The 27,427-nt window shown below is 36.3% G+C and overlaps 1 protein-coding gene across 1 annotated transcript in view; it reads left to right on the top strand.

Annotated features, from left to right (window-relative positions):
• The window catches only part of LOC138333380 (adipokinetic hormone/corazonin-related peptide receptor variant I-like), a 158,036-nt gene that overhangs the window by 116,572 nt on the left and 14,037 nt on the right, over positions 1-27,427 (top strand). Inside the window, exon 2 of the mRNA XM_069281724.1 lies at positions 4,737-4,941. Within this exon, the coding sequence (XP_069137825.1) occupies positions 4,737-4,941 (205 nt within the window). The remainder of the gene's footprint in view (positions 1-4,736; positions 4,942-27,427) is intronic.

The raw sequence follows: 27,427 nt of genomic DNA, 5'->3' as shown, positions 1-27,427 counted from the left end.
GCTGATATGGAGATAGAAATGAGATGTAAAGAGTTAATGTCCGTTTACTAAGATAGAATAGCCGATCTCGAGGCAAAGATGGCAAAATGCGATGAAAGTCGGGTGAAGCAGCCTTTTGACGAGAGAGATAAAGCAAGGAAGGAAGAGTCGAGGACGTACAGTCAAGTTGTCAGCAAGCCGAAGGAGGTCTTGACTGAAATCAACAAGAGAAAGTCACGAGAGAATAATATTATGTTCAACATCAAAGAGGTAGAATCAGAAAATGCGGAAACAAGAAAACATGATGATGAATCATTTGTGAATCGCCTCTGTGATATCATGAGAACTACGAAAGATAACGTTAGATAAATCACGAGACTTGGCAAATGAGAACAAAAGGAAAACGGAATAGGAAATACGAGGTCAGTTAAAGTAATTTTTAAGAATCATCAAGCAAAGAATTTGTTCACGAGCAACTTAAAAAATCTCGCCGAGGTAATTAAGGGAGTATTAAGAATATCAGTGGCACATGATATATGACATGACACGACACACGAAGAAAGAAAGTTATTAAAGGAAAAAATTACGGAGGCAAAATCGCGCAGTGAAAAGTCGGGGGAATGGAAATGCGTAGTCCGCTGCCCACCGTGGGGTATGCGGACGATAAAAAATGCGGAAAGATTAGACTCGCTGTATACACAAATATACGCAACCATTTATACATTCTTTTTACAAATGCAGATACTTTGACTCAACATAAATTACATGAGTTAAGGAAATTAATGATTAGAGAAAACCCAGATATAATACAATTTGATTAAAACACAGATCCTTATAACCACTCCGTTCAATAGAGGATCTGACAATATTCCATAAGGGGTCACGTCCACATGACCTTTATACCACGTGTACTTCAGAGCAAATGCAGTTTCTACACCTTACAACATCAATTGAAAATGTCTTTTCGCCCCAGTATACAGTATACAATTAGCTTTGTTGTGAGCTTCGGGCGAGATGACTTCATACACGAAAAATATTTGGACAGCTTTTTCAAACTTTTTCGTCCCCAGTAAAGATTCTGGCAGTGCCAATTTGATTGGCCATTTCAAAAGGTCATCTTGACGTGACCCCTGATAGGATGTTCTCAGATTCTCTTATCCAGCGTAGTGATAATTAGGATCTGCATTTTAATCAGATTGGATATAATAGCTATTTCTGAAGTTAAACCAAAGAATTGTAAAAGAGATATTGAACTTATTGTTCAATAAAAAGAACATATAAATAGATATTGAAAAGGGATATGGAATGTTATCACTAAATGTGACAAATAAATCGCCCGGAAAAGGAATGGTCATATATATAAAAAATAGTCTTTAATATTCCCAGATCACCAGCATTGAATTTTATGAACATATTTGTGTGAAGTGGATATCAACGTCAAGGAAAAAGTACTAGTTGGTTCCTTGTACAGAGGTACAAATGCGATTGAAGAAAATTTCAAAAACATGTGTGCATCACTGTTAAAACAACAGAAATGAAGTACAGCTTCAAAATGTTATTTGGAGAATTGAACTTACCAGGAACAGATTGGTCAGTCTGTAATACTTAGTGTGGTGAAGCTTCAAAACATTCAAATTCGTTGAAACCGTACGCGACTGTTACATTTATCAGCGTATACGGCAGCCCACCTGTGGACGTGGAACGGATAACCCTAGCGTTATAGCTTTAATTTTTACTGATAAGGAAGATTGTATAGAACAGATTCAACTCGATCCTCCTTTAAGGAAAAGTGATCACTCAGTCATCGGAGTACGTTGTAATTCCAGCATGGAAATATTCAAGAACTGTCTCAAGAACTTGACATAGACTGGAAAAATAGTTTTTTGGATTGTAAAGATGATTTGGAACAACTGTGGTCAAAATTTAAAGAGATACTTGAAAACTCAATCAGAGACACAGTTCCAGTACAACAAATAAAACCATCGTGCAAATTTAAGTTTAGCCTAGATAAAAAAGACATTGTCTCAAATCAACAATAAGGCCAGATTATGGAACAGATATATGTCCACTCGGGATCAAGAAGTCTACGCAGAATATTGTAAAGTAAGGAATTAACTAAGGTCACTCACAAGGAGGGCAGTGAAATTACGTGAGAAACAAATATAACAGCAAGTTAAAGATATTCCTAAAAAGTTCTGGAGATACGCGAAATATAAGACAAAACTTAATCCAATATTTCAAATCTTTACAAAAATAATAACAAAGATGATATCCCTACAACAGATGGTGAAAGAGCAAATGTACTAGCCATGTTTTTCCAAACAGTGTTTACCCAAGATAATGATAAATTACTACCTGTTATTGAAAAGATTGATGTGGAGCCGATCACTCAATTAAATATTTCGCCAGAAGCCGTGCATAAGAAGCTAATGAAGTTGAACATTTCAAAATCACCTTGACCGGATATGATCCATCCTGAAGTTCTTACAGAGACACGCGATATTATATGCCATCCTCTTTCATTCATATTTCAAACATCAATCGACACTTGAAAATTACCTGCGGACTGGAAATGTGCTAATATAACGACAATATTTAAGAAAGGAGATCGGAAGGAGGCTTCAAACTACAGACCAGTAAGCCTGACCAGTGTTGTTTGCAAATTATTAGAATCGATCATAAGGGATAAAATGAAATAAAGTCACATGAAAAGAAATAAGCTATTTAGTAACGCTCAGTTTTGTTTTATAGACAGTAGATCTATGGTTCTTCAACTTGTCAATGTCATGGATAGGTGGACAGATATTTTGGATAAAGGAGTCTGCGTGGATATTATATACTGGGACTTTATGAAGGCTTTCGATAAAGTACCTCATGGCCGACAAGTGCATACACTCGCAAAATATGGCATCAGTGGTCAGTTTTCAACCTGGATCCAAGCCATTCTGTTTGGAAGAAAATAAAGAGTTGTAGAGAATGGGAAAACGTCGGAGTTGAATCCAGTTTTAAGCGGGATACCATAAGGATCTGTGTTGGGACCACTTCTCTTTGTTCTCTATATTAATGATATGCCCGATCTGTATGCGGATGATATGCCCGATCTGTATGCGGATGATACGAAAGTTTTTAGATCAATAAAAAATGAAGAGATTTTAAAATATTACAACATGATAGATATTCATTAAGCCGATGGTCAGATATTTGGAAACTCTGCTTCTTCCATCAAGACAAATGTAAAATGATGCGACTGGTTGGTATATTCAAATACAACTAAATATGGATACAGACTGAAGGAAAATGCCCGATTTTAAAAAATTGTTGACTCGGAGAAGATATTGGTGTCGCCATAGATGATAAGCTTACCTTTGACGAACATATATGCGAAAAGGTCAACAAAGCAAATTCAATCAAGGGAGTATTGCGGAGGACAATGGAATATATGGACCAGAACAGTTACTTTTATTTACGGCATTAGTTACGCCTCATATTGAATATGCTGTTCAAGCCTGGTGTCCGTATTTGGAAAAGCATTTGACAACAATAGAAAAAGTTCAACGTCAAGCAACAAAGCAAGTGCCAGGTCCCTCAACTTTGTCATATACAGAACGTTTGCTTAAACTCCGACTTCCAACGTTAGCATACATACGGTCACGTTGGGACATGATTGAGATGTACAACATACTTTCTGGAAAATACGATAAAAAAATCGCAGATTTGTTTTCAATCAACCAGGGATCAAGAACTCATGGACATGATTTGAATGTGTACAAAGAACATTCAAGGCTGTGCGTGAGAAAACACTTGTTTACCCAGAGAAACGTGAATACTTGGAACAGTCTCCCATTAAAGGTTTTCACTTTAGGACAGTTAAGCAATTTAATATGAACTCGATTCATATTGGAAAAATCAGCCACAAAAGCATTCATACACTGAAAAAATAAATCCGTTAATTTCTAAGAGCTGACTATTTTAAGATTATAAAAAATCCTGTACATGTATGTTGTCAGAATAAATCTATGTATCTATTTAAGATCCTTCACAGATCATTATACTACACATAAAATCGTCATGTTTTTCACGCAAGAACCATGTCACATATGGTACTCTTTTCAACAGCAGTTTTGACGTAAAGAAGCGATCACAACATATATAGCATGACGTCACTCGCTTATTCATGCCATTGACAAATGAAGACGTGGCACTTAGAAATAAGTTGTGCGGTCAGAATTTATACCCCGTATGGTATAAACAAATTGTCAGTCAAAAGCTGCGTCATTTGTTTGAGTTGAATAACACTGACTATTGTGGTAGAATGTATTATTAAAGCAGCTGATAATTCGTTAGCTATTGTGTGTTAAAATTAAAGTCTAGGTTCTCATATAACACTGAACAGAAAAAAAGTTTTGGTCCTTCAGCTGAAACTCCAACCAGGGAAGCATTTTGAAATAAGGTACATGTTGCACTAAAACAAACTGAAATTCTTATGTTTTTCTCTCTTCATTATCAAAATTTATATTTTATACCTAAATTTCAATCTGAATTCATGTCATTTTTATGTAGGAATACTTATCTTATAGAAAACATTTTTGAAAATCTGAAATTCTGGGCTCAATTTCGAAGGTCTTTTTTTCAATAAATTGAATTATTTTCCAACTTTCCCCATTGTATTTCTGAAGTAGATTCTAAAAAGTATTGATTTGTATTGTATACCGCGTTTATTCATGTATCTAATTGTATTTCCACGTTATATGTTTCAGGGTGTCATATTCCATGTGGAGAACCATCCCGTGTTCCAGTGGTACACACAGTGTGTCACGTTTAACTTTTTTCCCACCCCTAAACATGAATTAGCCTATAACCTGTTTAACGTCATAACAGTCTACGCTCTGCCATTACTCATCATAACAACATCATACTCATTGATTCTCTACAAAATATCAAAAAAGGCAAAACAGGCGAAAGGTAAGTATCAATATATTTACATTAATCATTAACGTAATGTGTGCCGTTGTTGTTATTACATCAAAAACATACTATTTACGTATACTGTGCAGTGAAATGAGTACATACGGCCAGACCATATTAAATTCAAATTGGCCAAAATTGAATTCTGACATCATCATAATTCTGAGATATGTGTTCATAAACTTATTCCTTTGAAATCAAAATCTTAAGGCGAAGTACATTTCATTTCAGGTTAAACGTGAAACGGAACAACTCATCCTCCATGAGCATTTCAGACATAGATCGATAAGGAAATATTGAAACATTTTTACATACCGTTTTGTTAATTTATGTTTATAAATTTGACATTTCAAATTTTCAGTTAAGTTTTACCCAATCAATATAATTTCATACTATTCATTTCAATAAATTTTGATAAACTTTAATTTTGATAAGATGCTTTTAAACTGCGGTGCCCTGAACTCAATTACCATTTGCAACATTTTACAGACATGTGCATAACTGTCTGTTTTCGATACTAAACAATCTGATTAAAACACAGATCCTTATTATCACTACGTTGGATAAGAACGGAGTGGTTATAAGGATTTGTGTTTTAATCAGATTGCGATACTCAAGTATCTGTCACCTTAGACAAAAGAAAGCGCTAAAGGCTTCAACGTCATTAAGAGATAACACGTTATGCCTGGGAGGTTGAAAACCTAGACACAATACTCCTATGAAGCCTTATTTTGATGATTTTTTTTCTCTGACTTAGCTTAATTAGCTGGATAAACCTTGCATATGCTACTTCCTGCAAATATTTCTTCTCATCACGCCCTAGTAGCAATAAAAATGTTTAATACAAGAACATCTTTGACGGATGTCGAAATATATTTCGGATTTAACAGTCTCATGTTAGCAGTGGATTTGTTATCGAACGCAATTTTGTTTAACATTTTTTATGCTTAAGGGTTTAATAGCATTCACAAAGTTTTACATCACAGGAAATTATCTAAAAGAAAATAGAAATATCGCTTGATAATGAACGAGGGAACACTACAACACCGAGGCGTTAGTGATGAAAATACACTATCAAGAAGTTTTTTTTTTCCATGTGAAATCCTTATGATTCAATCTTATCCCAAAACATTAACAAGAGGCCCCTGGACCTTAACGGTAACCTGAGTTTAGATAAAGAGTGAAACAGAGAAATGTAAATTCTCTATTAGTGCCCATCAGACTCTTGAAATCAGTTAATGATTATATCAATTTGACCCTTTAGTATTTAAAGAGTACTTGATCCCATTACATCTGTTACATTTCTTATGAAAATTGAGCAAATAATACTCATAAATGTGTTTTCTGAGACAAAAGGCCACAAATATTGTAGAGGGCCTTAAGACCTTTTAATATATGAAGAGTATTTGATTCCATCATATCTTTTTGAATTTAAAAAAAATTAATAATTTTTAGCAATTTTGACCAATTTTGATCCCGCCCCTCTGGCCCCTGGGAGTCAGCCAGGGACTTATATGGATGTGATGTTAAAATACTAAGGTTAATCAATCTAACCAAGTTTGAGTCATTTCCTATGAAGTTTGAGCAAATAATGCTGTATTTCCTATATAAACTATAGATTGACCCCCCCTCCTAAGGGAAAAATCTGAGATACGATGGTCATGAAATTCACAATATTTGTAGAGTGCCTTGGGACCTTTCAATCTAAAAAGAGTGTTTGATTATACCACAACTGGGAGTGTAGAAGAAGCTTTTTTTTAATTTTAGCCATTTGACTCTTTTTGGCCCCGCCCCTCTGGCCCAAAGGGGATGAGGACTATATAATTCACAGTATTGATTGGCCTTATGCCTTACAAGGTTTGTACAAAATTTTATTGATTTTGCTTCCGCATGTTAGGAGAAGAAGTCGAACAAGTTAATTGTTTACAAACATACGAAGACAAAAGGCAATTAGAATGGGTCACTCGAGACTTTATCTTAGGTGACCTAAAAAATCTTTCCATGAAATCATTGCGCCAATCAGAGACGGCGTAACAAACAGAGACGTCATATTTTACGTTTTGATGCTTGTTATCATGTCAACATCATTGACTACGTTATTGTAATATTTTCCATTATATAATTTTTTCGTATTATTGATAGTTGGTTAATATAAGTACCTCGTATACCTATGATTTACACTCTAGTTTTCATTGCAGTTTTATTTCTTTTTTTTAAGAGATGTTTCAATTTTAATCAAATTTTTATTGACTAAATTTAGGATCTTATCTTTTCTATTCTTCCTAACTGACTTTATTCTTCCTAATGCCTCCCTTGGCACCGCCTCATTTTTGGCCTTGAGTTGAGCGTTCGCCCCTGTGAGGAAGGCTCTGGGTTCTGTCACCTGGCTGAGACACACCAAAGTCTATAAAAGTGGTAGTTTCTGCTCCTGCTTAGCGCTCAGCAAAAAGGGAGTGGGACGACTGGTTCGCCCGTTGTCAGTATAATGTGACCGGGTGGGGTGTATTGCTTGGTGTCCTCGACGGCATGCTCCAGTGATATAGCACTATAAAAAGGGCAAAAGTTCCACTATACAAGAAGACACAACATGAATATACCGCAGTTTCCCGAAACACGCACCTCGCACAACATACACACAACACACCGCATACATAGGAGGCCGTCCTTACATGACCATAGTTGTTAATAGGACGTTAATTAATCAAACAAACAAACAACAATTTCATTTGAATGGAAAAGGGATTGAACAACAGGCAATGCCTATAATGGTTCTCTCCCTCAGAGATGTACATTTATGTACTAAATGACGAAATCGACCACACCTATCACATTAACGACCAAGAGGCCCAGAGGGCCTGCATCGCTCACCTGGTTTGTAATACCAAGTAATGTTCTAAATACAGGTTCATTGTTTCTTTTCTAAAGGAATTCGAATATTTACCTCTAATTCTCCTATTGGGCGGCCACCCCTCCTGCCCCCGGGGAACCAGAGCCAACATTTATACAAGTTCTGTTCCCCTTCCCCCTAGATGTTTGCGGCCAAATTTGGTCACAATCCATGCAGAACTCTAGGACAATTTGCGATTTATAGGATTTACCTGGGCCGCGGTGGCCGAGTGGTTAAGATGTACCGACATATTACCACATGCCCTCCACCTCTGGGTCGCGAGTTCGAATCCCATGTGGGACAGTTGCCAGGTACTGGCCTTTGGTCGGTTGTTTTTCTCCGGGTACTCCGGCTTTCCTCCACCAACAAACCTGGCACGTCCTTAAATGACCATGGCTGTTAATAGGACGTTAAACTAATCAAACCAAATCTATTTCCCCTATTGGGCCCCAAATCTCCTGCCCCAGGGGGTCAGAGCCAAATTTTATACAAGTTCTGTTCCCTTTCCCCAAGGATGTTTGTGGCCAAATATGGTTACAATCCATGCATAACACTATTATGACTAGTAGCGATTTTAAAGAAATGTTGACGGACGGACGAACGGACGGACGACGGACGCCGTGCCATAACATAAGCTCACCCGCCCTTCGGGCCAGGTGAGTTAATAATGAGTCTTTGTGTCATAGTATGTTTACTTCGTTATTGATATTTTTCGTATAAAAAACAATTGATATAAATGTCACATATATAAGATAAAATAATTGAGTTGTTTTCTAAGGATCCATCTGACCCAATATCTTATTTCTTCAACTGATTGGTCAATTCCACCTCAATAGACTCATTATGTTGTTTGTTCCTAGTTTTTTAGAGCGCCTATAATATGCTGTAGCATCTCGCTGTAGATTAATTAGCCCGAGATGAATTGGTTATAGATACCATTCTACATTTTCTTTTATCCACAGGGGAACTGGATAATAAAGTGTTGTGTTGCTAGGTAATGAGAGGCGTTTTACGTCCCATATGTCAATGAAGTGGAAATGTTCATTAAGATGTTTCCGATGACTGATGTCCCGGTGTAGAAACGCCGCATGACGTATCTACAACATGATGAGTATATTCCATATATGAATACCAAACGTTATTGTTACCATCAGAAGTTTCGACTTGATGCTTTATTGTTCAGTATCGATGGCAGAAGAAGCTGGAATAAGTACGTATACGCGCATGAAGTAAAGCGTCACAAATAACATATACGTCTGTCCATAGCATTAAACCCTTTACACAGACAACTTAACTAGGTCAATAAGTGTCCAGGATCTCTATGTTATCAACCTTTCCGAAATTTCTATTATCGTTTTGGGTCTTAAGGGATATAGTCAATGAGCCTGGTGTGTCACGATCAATCAGAGATAGACTAACATTACACATTTATACGATTCTGTTGACAAGTCATTCCGTGTTCTAATTCTTATCAAACGACAAGAAAGGAAAGAGGTATTGTTTAGAAATTGACTCGGAGTACATGTCAGAAACAAGTTTTTTGCTGTGTTTTGTTGGTAGTTTAGCTCTCTGTCATAGAATATATTGGTGTGAAGACGATGGTTGAAACAATTCAGTTTGTACAAAGTAAATAAAACAAGTAACACAAAAAAGGGTTGATTTTTGGGTCAAAAGATCCATGTTGCTAAATATGAAAATCTCGATAAAGAGATTGATTTGAATAAAGAATGGACTTTGATAAAGAAAGGTAGCCAATGACCCATAGTGGGACTTAATCTAGGAGTCGTTGTTGATTGAAGTTTGAGGCATTTGTTAATAACATCATGTACATCTCGTTCTAGTTTAAGGTTTGGGTTAACAGCCAGAATCTGTCATTTAAGTACGGCCTCCGTTAAATGCGGTGTGTTGTGTGTGTGTAAATTGCCTGGTCCGTGTTTTGAGAGATTGTGGTATATTCGGGTTGTGTTTTCTTGTAATAGAGGAACATTTGTCCTTCTTATAGCACTATCCCCTGAATCATGCCGCCGAAGACACTAAACAATAATTTCAGTAAAATCTAAAGTCGTCTTTAGTGATCATACAATAGAGGCAGCAAAAGTAAATGTATTTTGAGCTTTGGCTCAAGCTTACGGAGATCGAAAGTGGAGATGTGATATCATCCTTTATGTGACAACACTTGCTTTATTGTATCTATCATAGTGCTTATTTGTTGCATCTTTAATTATCAATAGGCAACAACCAAACGTTTGTAAAAGTGCGCCGACTGAATGTGGCGGATAAACATTGTTTACTTAATGTCATATAATCAGTTACTATACAGAGAGAAAATCTCCGTGTCTCAAACCAAATTGTTGATGTACAATGATGCAAGTAATTTCCGACAATGTCTTATTTTTCATTAAGAGATAATGTTTCTACAGAAACAGGAAGTAACGGATTAATGGGATTCTTTGTTACATCGGTATGGAATCAAAACTGCAATACTGTCGACTGTAAAAATGTCTATGGAGCCGCACCTCCCAAGTAATATGCGTGCTTATCTGAAACGAACACGTAACTGTAAAAGCTATGTCAAAATAAAATCGTCCCTTATCTTATACAAATCACATTAGCCTATATTATCACACTACATATAACAACATGTTTATAACCATGTTATCCTAAAACAGGGTTAACCTGTATGATTTATTAAAATCGTTGGAGTGTGACGGGATGAGCATATTGTTCGACTGGTGGACGCGTAGAACACAACACAATGTATTTACATTATTATCAATATTTATTACACTATATGCTATGAACAACACAACCACTCTCACACCAACCGCTCTATATACATGTACATGTATGTATATTAACTGACATCATATATATATATAATTACACAGCTAGAAAGCATCGAGTTAGACGGGCAAATTCCGTTAATGTCCAGAGGATGGCACACAGCAGTCTATAGTGGTAGCAGTAATCCACCACCAATTGCTTCATACAGATGGGAAGTTCCCACCATTGGAAAGTCATTTCCAGATATCTCCATATCTCTGATATATCCACGACAAAGCCCCGACACAAGACCCGTCAAATCAGAATCACTCCACGGAGTAAAGAAGGACACTTAGGCAATGATCCAACACCTTGACCACGTTACTGGCATACCCAGGCCGGGTAACTACAAGAAAACATAAATATACTCATAAATTCCTAATATTACATCGGCCTAAGTATTTCGACAATCATACAACTTCATGTAATTCATGTATATATATATATCCATTTACTTAACCTTAATTCATGTCTCAAAATACGGTGCTCAACGCCTGAATAAACACTAAATACCAACACGCACTCGCATGTACACGTGTGTTATATCGCAATTGATAGCCTTCTGTAAAAATATAAAATACACTATATACAACATTTATAATATGGAATTTGTACTACGGTACTCGCCGCAAGCTGAGGTTTGAGTCATTATGTTCCAGTTAACGATTAATGTCTCGAGATCCTTATGCTGACCTGTTTACATATCGCAAGTTCCGTCCCATCTACCCCGATCACGCCTCCGGTTCATACACGAGTACTTAGGCGCAAAATATGAATATATTCATATATTACAATATGTTACATTGCGTTTGTGAGGATAGTTCCGGGTTCTGTCCTTTAGCCGAGAAACACCAAAGTCTATTCAAGTGGTCGTTTCCGCTCCTGCTATGTCCTTTTCATACTTGGGAGTTAGACAACTGAATCGCCAGTTGTCGGTATAATGTGACCGGGTGGGTGTATTGCTTCATTGATACAGCACTATAAAAAGGACAAGAGTTTAAATATACAAGAAGACAAAACACGAATATACCGCATACACGGGAAGCTCTACTTGTATGACCCGGGCTGTTAATAGGACGTTAATTAATCAAACAAAACTCCGCTACATACGCTATAGTATAAACGCAATATTTTCTACACCCATCACTCGATTATAATTACTTCCTCTGCAGCAAGCGTTACCAACAATGGTAACCGTTTTGATTTACATGAAATATATAAAGAAATAAAAAGAGCCCGTTGAATAATAAGGACAAAAATAGTAAAAACAAATCGTGGAATTCGCGAACTGACTGCCCTTCTCGGTTTCGCCACTTTCAGGCTCTTCAAGCTTTATCTAAATAATATCACTTTGCATAAGAATAAAGTGAACGGCGGTGTGATCTGTTTGACAAGTTAATGGCATCACAAGAATAAGATATAAATTCCTTGCACTTTAAAAGAACATTTGTGGAATAAGTAAGAATTCTAAGATGTTCTATAGGGTATTGAGATTAATGAGCGGACTGTGCTAAAAAGTACATTCAAGTGATACGAGCCAAATTAACCTTTCATGTTTTTTCAAGCATTTATATCTTAGTAAAAGATTTTTGTAATAGCCCTGCAAGTAGGGCGTTAGACTCCACTGCCCTGTAGGTAGGACTTAAGCATGGTACTTGCTGGCCCCTATTGCATGATCGTAAAAGGCCACTCAATTTAGGATCTAATTTTTTCTCTTTTTCCTAACTGACTTTATCTTTCCTATTGTTTCCCTTGGCACGCGTTCGCCTCTGTGAGTAAGGCTCTGGGTTCTGTCCCCTGGCCGAGCCACACCAAAGTCTATAACAGTGTTGTTTTCTGTTACTAAAGATCAGATTAGAGAAAACAAAAGGAATTATGATTAGAGCAAAAGCCTTATGGTTAGTTGAAGGGGAAAAACCAACAATTTTTTCTCAATCTAGAAAACAAAAAAAATTACATCGAAAATAATTCCTAAAACATAGAAAAACAATGTGGAATTTATTACAAATCAATCTGAAACTTTGCATGAAGATGAATCATTTTACAAAGAATTATACTCTGAGAAAAAGATATAGAAGATGTTAATTTAAAAGTTTTTTTGAAAGATTTCGATGTTCACGTTCCGATGTTTCGAATTAAATAATACAGAATCTTAAAGTCTAGAAGGATTAATAACTTTAAATGAAGCAGCCGCAATACTAAAATAATGAAAAATGGCAAAAGCCCTAGCTCTGAATGTTACACATGTACACCTGGTTTAATGTTTTTAAAAACAGTATTTATGTGGTAAGGTCATTTTTGTGGTAAGGTCAATTAATTATAGATTTTTACATGGATAACTTTCAGTCACTCAATGACAGGGCTTCAATCATCAATCAAAATACTTTCTTCAAAACTGGCGGCCTATTTCTCTACTAAATACTGTATATAAAATACTACTTCTGGGTGGTCAATTGCAAATAGAATGAAGGCAATTCTGAGTAAAATTATCAATTCTGATTAAACGGGTTTTATATCAGGGCGATATGTAGGTGAAAATACTAGGCTTTTATATGATATAATGCATTATGCAGAAGAAAACGACATACCTGGAATGTTACTAACTATAGACTTAGAAAAAGCTTTTGATTCTGTTTCATGGAAATTTATTGATGAATCACATAAATATTTTAACTTTGGAACAGATTTGGGACAATGGATATTTTTTTTTACATTGTAATGCTTCTTCAGCTGTCAATCAAGGGGGGAACTTATAATCTTTTTTCAAGTTAATGTGTGGTTGTCGCCAAGGTAATACGGTCGCACCCTATTTATTCATTATTTGTGCAAAGGTTTTAGCTATTCGTAAAAGAAATTACAAATATATTTTTGGTATTAACATAGACAATTGTCAAATTTTAAACTCACAATATGCTGATGATAAGTCGTTATCATTAGATGGTTCTGAAGGTTCTTTGAAGGCTGCAGTTGATGAACTAAATATCTATGCAAAAGTTTCGGGATTAAAAGTTAATACTGGTAATTTGGATTGGAAGTAAAAAATATAGTAAAGATACACTTTTACCGGACCTAATTATAAAATGGGGAGACAATAAATTTCTTGGTATAGACTTTCATGTTGACCTACACAGAATTCCGAAATTGAACTATGATAAAAAATTATTAAAAATTAAAAGTATAATAAAGGTATGCGATAAAAGAATTCTCACACGCCTTGGTAGAATCACGTTTAATTTCTCAGTTAAATCACCTTTTCATTTCTTTACCCAATCCTGATGATAGCTTTATCAAACAGCTGAACTCAATTATTTTCAATTATTGTAGAATAGTAACATGGATAAAATTAAGAGAGACGTAGTTTCCAGAGGATATTTGGATGGTGGCCTAAAAATGGTTAACTTAGTGGCATATATCAATGCTTTAAAATTAGTTGGATAATGAGACTTTATATGACAGAAAGTAAATGGCGTTTGATTCTGAAAACAAAGATAAATTTTCTTTTTTGGCCAATTGTGGCAGTGACTACTTACAGCTTGTAATGAAAAGGATAAAAAATGCTTTCTTGGTAAATCATAGTATAATTTAAGGTTGAAATCTTTCAAAAATAATAATAACATCACTGTGTTAAAATCACCAATATGATATAATGAAAACATAAGAATTGGGATAATTATGTTTTTTACTCAAAGTTTTTTAATAAAGTTATACATGTAATATGTATACAAGACTTAATGAAAGATATCACTAGTGGATTTTTTTTGTCTTTTATTGAAATGTGTGATATTCATTACAGAATTTGTAATTTTCACGAATATCATAGATTAATTGTGGGTATTAAAAGTTATCTCAATACATCGCTTATCCCAATTATAAGAGTTGAATTCCAACAATACCTTTAAATTTAGAAATTTTAATGAAAAAGACACCTCGAGCTCAAGATTTCTATAAAATCCTTTATCAAAATGAAACTAGCATTGCTGGCCAAATTAAGTGGTGGGAAATGTTTAACCATAACCAATATTTATGGGAATATCTGTTCCCCTTCCCCCAAGTATGTTTGTGACCCCGCCCCTCCTGCCCCCGCAGAACTCTAGGACAAGTAGCGATTTATAGGATTTACCTCTATTTCCCCTATAGGGCCCCGCCCCTCCTGCCCCAGGGGGGGGGGTTCAGAGCCAAAATTTATACAAGTTCTGTTCCCCTTCCCCCAAGGATGTTTGTGGCCAAATATGGTTACAATTTATGCAGAACTCTAGGACAAGTAGCGATTTATAGGATTTACCTCTATTTCCCCTATTGGGCCCCGCCCCTCCTGCCCCTGGGGATTCAGAGCCAAAATGTATACAAGTTCTGTTCCCCTTCACCCAAGGATGTTTGTGGCCAAATTTGGTCACAATCAATGCAGAACTCTAGGACAAGTAGCGATTTATAGGATTTACCTCTATTTCCCCTATTGGGCCCCGCCCCTCCTGCCCCTGGGGATTCAGAGCCAAAATGTATACAAGTTCTGTTCCCCTTCACCCAAGGATGTTTGTGGCCAAATTTGGTCACAATCAATGCGGAACTCTATGACTAGTAGCGATTTAAATTAAATGTTGACGGATGGACGGACGTCGCGACATGACATAAGCTCACCGGCCCTTTGGGCCAGGTGAGCTAAAAACTACTTGATATTCTTTTTATAACTGTTGCCATCAATAAAGAAACAATGATTTTTGGAGTAGTCGGAAGATATAACGTAATCGATAATGAAATTTTAATCTTTATTAAATACTACATTTTTAAAACTAGATGTTTACAAAAATCACTTAATGTTATGAGATAAGTCAATTCAATTAAAGATTACTATACGGTGGAGAAATATATAGCATTTGGAAAAGGTGAATTTTATTTAGAAAATTTTGGTAATGATTGGAAAAGATGGATAAAACTTGTAAATCTTTTCTAAACCTGACTGTTTAATACTGTTTATTTTATGTGCTACTTAATGTGTATATATGTTTCACTACGTTATCTTTTCCCTTTTTGTATATAGTATTGAATATTATACTTCATTAATTCATTTCTTGCAGTTTAGCAAGTTACTATATATAAAATCAGTTATAGAAGTTAAAAGTGCATTCTGTCCTTTTGCTGAGCCCTGCCTCTCAATATATATATATCTTTCTCATCAAACTTCTTCCACCATCTTCTTCTCCTTCTCTCATCTGCATTTTCCCCCTTTCTTTTATAAAAAAATAGGCAATGCTTTCATTAAAAAAATGTAAGAATGAATGTGTGGATAAATATTTATGAACACTGACTGTATTGTATATGTTTAGTATAATGTCATAGTGTTGCTATAATTTGCTTTTTGAAAAATGAAAGAAATATAAAAAAAAATATGTTCCTGCTAAGCGCTCAGCATACATGGATTGGGACGACTGGTTCGTCCGTTGTCAGTATAATGTGACCGGGTGGGGCGTTTTCGGCGGCATACTTCAGTGATATAGACTATTAAAAAAGGCAACAGTTCCACTATACCAGAAGAGCCAACATGAATATACCGCAGTCTCACGAAGGCCGAAACACGCACCTCGCACAGCATACACGCAACACATCGCATGCATTGGAGGCCATCCTTACATGACCATAGCTGTTAACAGGACGTTAATTAATCAAACAAACAAACAAAGTTAGACTCCTCACAAACGGCCGCCCATATAGTTAGATAATTTTATCTTTTTCATCTTCATACATCCCTTGATACCACCCGCATGTTTTGTTTAAAGTTGAGCGTTTATTTCTTTGATGAAGACTCTGGGTAATATAGAAGTGGTCCAAACATTGCAAGAAGTCACACAACGAACATACCGCGGCCTCCAAAATCATGCAGACATACACACACAGTAATTCTAAAAGGAGTTTTCAAATGATCCTAATCAACAAACCAAAAACAAGCAAAACAAAAATCCGCGTCATTCAAATGCTATTCACTGTTTATGGGGTTTTGTTGTTTTTCTGCAGGGTTCAAACGTAATGTGTTGCTGAACATAATAGCCTGATTGAGCAAATTGATGCGTTTAATGATGACGGTATCGGATGAAAGTCGCTAAATTTAAGCATTAATTAATTTTTTTGGCGATAAGTCGTCCAAATCCGGATCGACGTTCTTTTTTTTTCCAATTACGTGATCGATTATTTTAAATTGGAAATTATTTATTTATGATTAAGTATAAATCCGACCTATCAAACAAACGTTGATGTTATTAAACTATTTAATATGTGTATATGGATATGAAAAAGAATAGGGATATTTAACCTGTAAGTCAGAAAATGCTGTAATCCTCATGATGTACATATCTTTACATGAAAAAGTATGTTTTTTCTCATATCCCGGCATTGTTATTAGAATTTTACATTTATAATATCCGGTCATTTTGAAATAAGTTGAAAGAAAACAACAATTGTAAGTTACTTCTTCATACGTACAATCAGCAAAGTTTCTGAATTTCACCGAAAAAAATGCGGATGCATTGAGGTCACCGACGAAGTTGTAGTCATGTTGTACATCCTCAGACGACATGGGTGTATTGCATGAGATAAACCAGTATAAGATTATAAGTATCAATGAAGTCAAGGTCGAATTCACATAAATATGTATGGCATTGGATCGGACGAGAGCTTTAAGACACCCTTGTAATTATACCAAGAACTTTGAATCTTGATGAGACGACAAAGCACCTAAGACAAATACACTATCCCTGTTATAATTCAATTGATCCAACAAAGGCATATGACGTCATTCGTTCAAAGTTCGTTTTAATGATATAGCGACATCACCCGGGAATATATACTATATATATCCTTTTGGTCATTATATTTTGTTATGCTCACTAAGGATAAAATGGGTCGTTTCGTTTTTTATTGTGTCTATAAATTTCACAATCTGTTCAATAGAGGATCTGACAATATCCCATAAGGGGTCACGTCCAGGTGACCTTTATACCACGTGTACTTCAGAGCAAATGCAGTTTCTACACCTTACAACATCACTTAAAAACGTCGTTTCGCCCAAGTATACATATACAATTAGCTTTGTTGTGCACTTCGGGTGAGATGACTACGTACACGAAACTAATTTGGACAGCTTTTCATACTTGTTCGTCCCAGTCAAGATTCTGACAGTGCTAATTTCATTGGCCATTTCAAAAGGTCATCTTGACGTGACCCCTAATGGGATGTTCTCAGATCCTCTTATCCAACGTAGTGATAATAAGGATCTGTGTTTTAATCAGATAAGATTGTAAATTTCAGTATAGTGAATAAGAAAGGTCACTGATTGTATTTGTGTTATACTGATGCGTTACATATATAATAGGTGACAAAACGTGTGTAATGTGTCCGGGTGAGGTGTATTGTTCAGTATCTGACGACATCCGTCACTGATATAGCGCTATAAAAAAGGCAAGAGTCCCACTTTATTAAGGGCACAACATGTATCTACCGCAGCCTTCCAAAACAAACAGCTACTAGCACATGAAACGTAATACATGTAAATAGACCGACATCAAATGACGTTAAAAGATGTTAATGGGATGAACGTAATTAACCAAACAAACAATAACAGTCATAGTGTAAAATCGAACAAAGATAGGGAAAACTGATGATAAAGGCTTTCGAGCTTGATGAATAACAATGAGGGAGTGGTCAAATGTCAAACATTACATATATCACCTGGATATTTTGGCTTGTCAACATCTCTTGTTTTGCATACATCAATCCATTGAGGGTTTTTTTTAGTTTTTTATTTATTTTCAAATTGCTTGATTTTTTGGCAACTGATCAACCTGAAACATTGTTTAATTGGGATTAATCTTTGATATATTCGGAATGGCAAATATAGCTACAGAACATTAAATTCCTCCCAGAGTTCTATTGGGTTTTTTTTGTGTTTTTTTTTCTTCTAGCATTCTAGCTAAGAATTGGTTTAGGTTGTATATTGGCTTTACTAAACGTTAATGTCATTTATGGACGACATCCCCTTTTTTATTTATTTTATTAGTGTGTGATATATGTTTACAATGTGAGAAGGAAACTTTTAATCATAATCTGCAACATAGAGGAGGTAATGGGAATGGCATCGGCAGCACCGTACGATATCAGTAGGAAATAAAATTAAGAGGTGGCATGATACAGCAGCCACATATGTTGCGGGGCTTGTCGGGGTTCTGTTTAATTTTATTTTGTTAATACGGCATTGTGTTGGGGAAAATACCTAAGTGTTCAATGTAAAACTTGAATTTGGTCTATTTTTAGAGGTGTATTTTCATAGTAAAGCTGGTTAACTGACTATTGATATTGTTAACTGCATGCATTGAAAATGGTCTGGAGATGTTATCTATGTATAGGGTAAATTTTAATTCTGTTGTCATTATATTTCATGGGGCTAAATTAATTTTAACTCAAACACACTTTATTTGACATCGGACAACAGCCAGTCTGGTCAAATTATAATGAAAACGAATTCCGCGACCTCTTTTGTTTTATATGTATTTTTTGTTTATTGTCGAAGAAATTACATGACATACAAATGCAACAAATAATTTCGGAAAAAAGACTATTGCAAGATACAAAACAACGAAACTGAAACCATACTATGTCTGTAGACGACTCTCTATGTATTCGTAAAAAGAATAGATTCAGTCTTATAAAACAAGAAAAGAAAAAAAAAACTTTCAGTAGAAAACTACTGTATATGAAGACTCGAATAATGTAGATAGAAAGTTGTTACTTGTTTACACATAATTGATATGTATGTATAATTGTGTGGAGTCAACGACAATCTATTCAAGTACAGTACATATATCTATGATAAACAGTTCAAACTACAAAATACACAAGAAAAAAAACCCACAGCAAACGAATATTAAGAGTGCAGAAACAAAACAAATTGATGTTGATTATTGGACAAAAGACAGTAATGTCTGTTAGATATACGACAATAGCTCTGCTCTTTAATTATTCTAACAAAAAGAGGAAAATAGGAAATTGTTTTATAAGAACTCGGACCATTTTAGGCTTAACCTTTTTAATACAAGAGATGCGTGTCGGCCATTTGACGGGCCCCAGAACCTTCTTCGTATTTGCGTGTGCTGGTTGGCAAAACATCGTATTAGTTTTTTATTCATTTTAAATAAGTTTTATTAACATTACAAAATAACTGCGAAAGAAAAGCAAATTTCTCTTGCGTGCAATCTAAGCTTTTCATTGATATTTGACATATTCACTTTCCGAGAGGTTTATTTACGAATAACGTTGGCAATCGCAACGTCATTTTCGGCACTTCCAAAGGTTTGATGTATATTGACGGAAATCTAGAGCTAGCAAACCAAATTGTGAAAATTATAATACCATTACAACAGAGAAGTCACTGGTTCTGTTGGTATAATATTTCGTTTCTACGAGAACTAAAACGATTAATTTGATGCCTTCGAATTCGGTCGATAACGTTATCAAAGACGAGAACGGGTATGTGTTAAACAGTTTTTTTATGTATTTTCGATAAAAGACGGCTGTTCATTTAGATTTATTTACGTTAAATATACATTCATATGTGTCGATATCAGCAATACCTTTGTAAGGTTTGTGCGATAATTACACGACGTAACTTAATTTAGCAAATGTCGACCACATACCGATAGAGATCTTTCCCCGGCTGCGTTCTCAGAATGTCGGTTTACTTCCATATTATGACTTATTTGGCGTAGCAGTGGAAAAACTCCTAATTGACAAGAAAGTGCGATGTTTTCATCATTATACTGTGTTTCCTGTTTTTGTTTTCGTATTTGGTCTTATTAGATGATGCAGCAATGATTATATAATATCAACCAGTTGATATAATATGCCATGTGAGGACGATGGTACCTGTAACATATATGCCATGTGCAGACGATGGTACATGTAACATATAGACAACTAATGAGAGAAACGCCTAGGTATAACACGAGGGTCGAACTACACGGTATGATATTTCAGAAATAGCGATTTCCAAACCGAGAGATGTTGTTGAAGATAGTGATCTAGTTGTAATAAAAGGGTAGTTTGCGGTAGATTAGAATATCAAGAAGGTGGATGTAAAATAATAATCCATCCTCAGATCATTCTAAGATAAAATCTGAAAATATTCCAGAGCAACACTTATTAACACATGCCTTGTATTAGGTAAACTCACGAATTAATTACGATCATTTATCCGTAAATCACAATCCATAGACAATGTATTTCCCCTTAATTGGACAATGTATTCATTCAAAACAAATATCTAGATAACAGTAAAAGTGATAAGAAAGATTAGCCATGATTTAAATAACACCATTTGATATGTTGCTGTATGAATTCTAGTACATTCACTGTGTGTAGGTAGCGATGTTTACAATAAACCATACTGTATACTGTAGCCTGCAATTTAAAGTCACAAATGTACACAATTAACATCACCAAATAACCCTTGATTGTTCATTCTTCATACTTCATACGTTTGAATTTTATTCATAAATACAAATCCATTCATAGGTTATCGGATTTATTATCAGAAATGCTTATTGAGTAAACTTGAATGAAAGTGTGTTGGTGAATAGGGGCGGGTTATAAGTTTAAGGTCATTATACCAGTATCCATCATATTATATTGATTGCAAATATATATAACGAAAAACCCACGAATCTGTTTCGATTAATTATACAATAATTTATATAGGATATTACAGGAGAGATTTGATGAAACGAGTCTAAGAGGTTTTTATTTTTGCGAGCCTAGGTGAGGTCACAAAGAATTTCCATCTAATGAAAATCGCTCCAGGTTATAGTACACTTGTGACATATACAAACATATTACCCGGGCGAAATCACTAGGTATTAGGCGGATTATGTGATAAAAGTGGTTATCATCATCAAAAGTAACAAAATGCAGTGCTTCACTATTTCGGGATAGCATACAGTCGCATCTCGACCCTGTAAATACGAACGACATCTTAACACCGACGAACAGCATTTGCTCACCCCCTTTTAAGAATGTCCCCCACTAGAAAGGTCTTCATTCACTACAAAAAAAATATACAATCTATGAAAAAATATTATAAAAGGTATCAATTGCAGTTTTGCAGGTAATCAAACGCAGTGTATACTGGAATAAATATATCGACAAGATCTGTAGTTGACGATCTAGTATTCTGAAATTATTGATTTTGCATAAGTAATGTTACTGGCATTAATGCTTCAGTAAAAAGAAACGCATTATCTGATATAAATCTTTACGACCGTAGAATCGACTGATATAGTGTTTTCTGCTCCAGCAGAATTTACAAAAATGACGTCAGGCTAGCAGGACGGTCTTACTCAATATTTACCTAAATATCCAAAACAATAACGTATGAAATATTATAACCTGATCATCTGTCATCCGCTATAGAGAGCAACCAACTAAATAATTTTACATAGACCACAGTGTTAAACTATGTTAAAGTTTTGTACTTTATTATTAAAACAAAGGAATATTAGTTAGCTATTGTGTTCTATTACTAAAGTCTAGGTTCTCATATAACACTAGATAGAAAAAAAGTTTGGGTCTTTCTGCTCAAACTCCAACCATGGTAGCTTTATTGAAATCAGGCGCATTTGCACTAAAAAATCCTGAAATTTTTACCTATTCATATCATGGTTATCCAAGAATAATTACCTGTCAGAAAACGTTTTTACTTTTGAAATTATAATTAGCCAGCCAATCAGCGGCCGGGTTAAAATTATATCATGGGCTCAATCTTGTATACACAGGGGCCATTTCGAAGGTCTTTTTTATTTAGTTGGTTCTTCCCTATATTTTACTTCAGGCTTCACAATGTATGCCTATCTGCCACGAGGTACCGTATTACACAATTATATAATTAAGTATTTAATGCAAATAATAAATAACGTGAAATATGAGCCCTTTAATAGTAAATTATGTAGTTATTTTCAGCTTTAATATTTTATCTTCATGATATGCCATTGCATGATTTTGTTTTGTTTGTTTGATTAATTAACGTCCTATTAACAGCTATGGTCATGTAAGGACGGCCTCCCATGTATGCGGTGTGTTGCGTGTATGTTGTGCGAGGTGCGTGTTTTTGGAGACTGCGGTATATTCATGTTGTGTCTTCTTGTATAGTGGAACTGTTGCCCTTTTTATAGTGCTATATCACTGAAGCATGCCGCCGAAGACACCAAGCAACATACCCCACCGGTCACATTATACTGACAACGGGCGAACCAGTCGTCCCACTCCCTGTATGCTGAGCGCTAAGCAGGAGCAGAAACTACCACTTTTATAGACTTTGGTGTGTCTCGACTAGGGGACAGAACCCAGAGCCTTCCTCACAGGGGCGAACGCTCAACTCAAGGCCAAAAGTGAGGCGGTGCCAAGGGAGGCATTAGGAAAGATAAAGTCAGTTAGGAAGAAGAGAAAAGATAAGATCCTAAATTTAGTCGCCTTTTACGATCATGCAATAGGGGCAGCAGGTACAATTCTAACGCCCTACCTGCAGGGCCAGCCATTGCATGATTGTAAAGACATAACTAAAAGGCTAGATAGAAAGGTTATCTTATAGATAGCTGAAACAGTTTGTTTATAAGCAAAAAAGAAGAACAATTGGATCATAATATTCCTGTAACATTTTTAGCTCACCTGGCCCTAAGGGCCGGTGAGCTTATGTCATGGCGCGGCGTCCGTCGTCCGTCCGTCCGTCAACATTTCCTTTAAATCGCTACTAGTCATAGAGTTCTGCATGGATTGTAACCAAATTTGGCCACGAACATCCTTGGGGGAGGGGGAACAGAACTTGTATAAATTTTGGCTCTGGCCCCCAAGGGGCAAGAGGGGCGGGGCCCAATAGGGGAAATAGAGGTAAATCCTTTAAATCACCACTTGTCCTAGAGTTCTGCATGAATTGTAACCAAATTTGGCCAAAAATATTCTTGGGGGAAGGGGAACAGAACTTGTGTAAATTTTTGTTCTGATCCCCCAGGGGCAGGAGATGCGGGGCCCAAAGCGGAAATAGAAGTAAATCCTTTAAATCGCTACTAGTCATAGAGTTCTACATGGATTGTAACCAAATTTGGCCACAAATATCCTTTGTGGAAGGGGAATAGAACTTGTATAAATTTTGGCTCTGTCCCCTGGGGGCAGAAGGGGTGGGGCCCAATAGGGGAAATAGGGGTAAATCATTTAAATCGCTAATTGTCCTAGAGTTCTGCATGGATTGTAACCAAATTTGCCCACAGACATTCTTGGGGGAAGGGGAACAGAACTTGTGTAAATTTTTGTTCTTATCCCCCAGGGGCAGGAGGGGCGGGGCCCAATAGGGAAAATAGAGGTAAATCCTTTAAATCGCTACTAGTCATAGAGTTATACATGGATTTTAATTAAATTTGGTCACAAACATCCTTGGGGGAAGAGGAACAGAACTTGTATAAATTTTGGTTCTGGCCCCCTGGGGGCAGTAGGGGTGGGGCCCAATAGGGGAAATAGAGGTAAATCATTTAAATCGCTACTAGTCATAGAGTTCTGAATGGAATGTAACCAAATTTGGCCACAAACATCCTTGGGGGAAGTGGAACAGAAATGCATAAATTTTGGCACTGGCCCTCTGGGGGCAGGAGGGGTGGGACCCAATAGGGGAAATAGAGGTAAGTCATTTAAATCACTAATAGTCAGAGTTCTGAATAGAATGTAACCAAATTTGGCCACAAGATCCTTGGAGGAAGGGGACAAAACTTGTATAAATTTTGGCTTTGACATCCCAAGGGCAGGTGGGGCCCAATAGGGGAAATAGAGGTAAATCCTTTAAATCGCTACTAGTCATAGAGTTCTGCATGGAATGTAACCAAATTTGGCCAAACATTCTTTGTGGAAGGGGAACAGAACTTGTATAAATTTTGGCTCTGCTTCACACACCCCACACCCCACCCCCGGGGGCAGGACGAGTGGGGCCCAATAGGGGAAATAGAGGTAAGTCTTATAAATCGCTACTTGTCCTAGAGTTTTGCTTGGATTGTGACCAAATTTGGCCATAAACATCCTTGGGGGAAGGGGAACAGAACTTGTATAAATTTTGGCTCTGACCCCCTGGGGAGCCCAATAGGGGATTTAGAGGTTAATATTAAAATTCCTTCAGAAAAGAAACAATGAACCTTTATTCAGAATATTACTTGGCATTACAAACCAGGTGAGCGATACAGGCCCTCTGGGCCTCTTGTTTTGGATGTGAGCTCTGGTTCTCGTTTTCCTCTAACGATTCACGCCGTTTAGAGACTACCCACCATCTTTGTGCTTAACTTATGCAAAACCTCCCAATTCTTTCTAGATCTGATATCTTTTTGGATATTTTAGGTCTGTAAGCCTGTCTTCGAATTCTTGAGCGTTCGCCCCTGTGAGGAAGGCTCTGGGTTCTGTCCACAGTGGTAGTTTCTGCTCCTGCTTAGCGCTCAGCATATAGGGATTGGGAGGACTGGTTCGCCCCGTTGTCGGTATAATATGACCGGGTGGGGTGTGTTGCTTGGTGTCTTCGGCGGCATGTTTCAGTGATATAGCACTATAAAAACGGCAACAGTTCCATTATACAAGACACAACATGAATATACCGCAGTCTCCCTAAACATGCACCCAGCACAGCATACACGCAACACACTGCATACATGGGAGGCCGTCCTTACATGACCATAGCTGTTAATAGGACGTTAATTAATCAAACAAACAAACGAAGTCTTCAAATTCAATGTATGTTGAACAATGCAAATTACGCTTTTTGCTGCCTTATGTAACGTAGTCTCAATGTACTGTAAAGCAGTTGCTTTAATACGTTTTTAGTGTGAGTTTACTCGTACTAATATTTTCCTTGTCGGGTGTAGAGTCTGTGTACATCCGCTATGCGCATATTCCAATTGTGCACGTGACACCGGAAATCAGTGTCTTCTAGCGTTTAATATATTTCGCCATGCTTTAGTGACACCAAACTTTCAAAAACATATATTAAGATATACTTTTCAGCGATAATCTACTATAAATTAACAACACTGACATTACACAGTGCTAAACGCATTTGTTTTGTGTAAACTTCAAGCGGCGTATCATACAAATTCTTGCATCAGTCGCAATATTCTAAGCATCTGACCAACTTTGTAAACTTCCGGAACAATACAATGCAATTCATGTTAATTTTGTCAGCAAAAGAAATTAACGAAACGGATAACTTTTAGTACCGGCCACATATTTAATTAATTTCACATCATTCTAGGTCCAAAGTGTACATTGCACTATCGCTTACTAAACCCTGTGACCATAGACCGCATTTGCTTCAGTTCTATTTAATATTTTAGCATACAGGGAGTGGGACGACTGGTTCGCTCGTTGTCAGTATAATGTGACCGGATGGGGTGTGTTGCTTGGTGTCTTCGGCAGTGATATAGCACTATAAAAAGGGCAACAGTTCCACTATACAAGAAGACACTACATGAACATACCGCAGTCTCCCAAAACACGCACCTCGCACAACATACACGCAACACACAGCAAACATGGGAGGCCGTCCTTACATGACCCTGGCTGTTAATAGGACGTTAATTAATCAAACAAACAAACATATCTATAAAATTACTCAACTTTGCGTAAAAGAACAGAATAAAATAACACATTATAAAATACAAGTCTGAGTGTCTGAGCTTCTGAGCTCTAGATCTAATGTACCCCAGAAAGGCGTTCAAGCATAACAAAGGTAAGTCACCACATGCACAGAGACTGGATGGTGTTCTAGCGGACAACTATCTTGAATAGCGAAACAAGTGTATCGTATCACTATCAATATGATAATAAACACTTTAATGTAACAAAGAACTTCAATGTAAATTCACATTTATAGTTCTGATGAAATAAAGGAAAGTATTTGTTACAGTTCGCCAAGGGCGTTAACCATTTCCTTGCAATAGTCACAAGGATATTGAGCGAAAGTGCTACGTACACCTGTTGCATAGGATGATTCATAGCGGAAATTCAGATTAGGAAGTATTTAGCGAGCACTTAATGTCTAACAGACATATTTCTAGTTATATGTATTTCAATATTTACTGGTCCAAAAGAGGGTATAAACCCGAGATATGATATTTAATCCATAAATACGATCTACAGTCATACTTGTATGATTACTTACAATATACCAAGTAAATTAATTTGGAAGCGTATTATAAAATATGTTTGCAAAAGGAAGTGAACAATGGGAACAGCGTCTAAATAATGACCTGTGTAAATATAAGTTAATTCACAGACAATTGTCAATTTCTATTCTTTGGTGCCTGTCACAAGCATCTCCAAATTTAGCTGAAAATTGTAAACAAGTCTCTAAGCTATGGATTATTCCACCTGACTGCGAATTACACTGTTCTAGTTGCAGCTTATTTGCCTCAGATGCTGTCGCCCATGCAATGTCTTTTAGACTACCATAGGCCTGACGTAATCTCACACAAAGAAAGTTTCTATACAAAAAAAAGTAAATACCTACCTAGTTCATGTATATGTAACTTCAGACCAAACTGAAAGAGAAGATCAAATTACTACCATACTAGGTCGTTCTTCAGACGTCATTGCTCTCGCTCTTGGTGTTAACAATATAATTCTGTCTTTCATACATGGCTGTCTGTTTTTTTTGATGACAAGGCCTCGGCTTTAACATTTTAATAACAACTATTTGTTGTAATCTGATATTATATG

The sequence above is a fragment of the Argopecten irradians genome, chromosome 10 (assembly GCF_041381155.1).
Source record: "Argopecten irradians isolate NY chromosome 10, Ai_NY, whole genome shotgun sequence".
Classification (NCBI taxonomy): Eukaryota; Metazoa; Mollusca; class Bivalvia; order Pectinida; family Pectinidae; genus Argopecten; species Argopecten irradians.
This window is presented reverse-complemented; position numbering and strand designations above follow the sequence as displayed.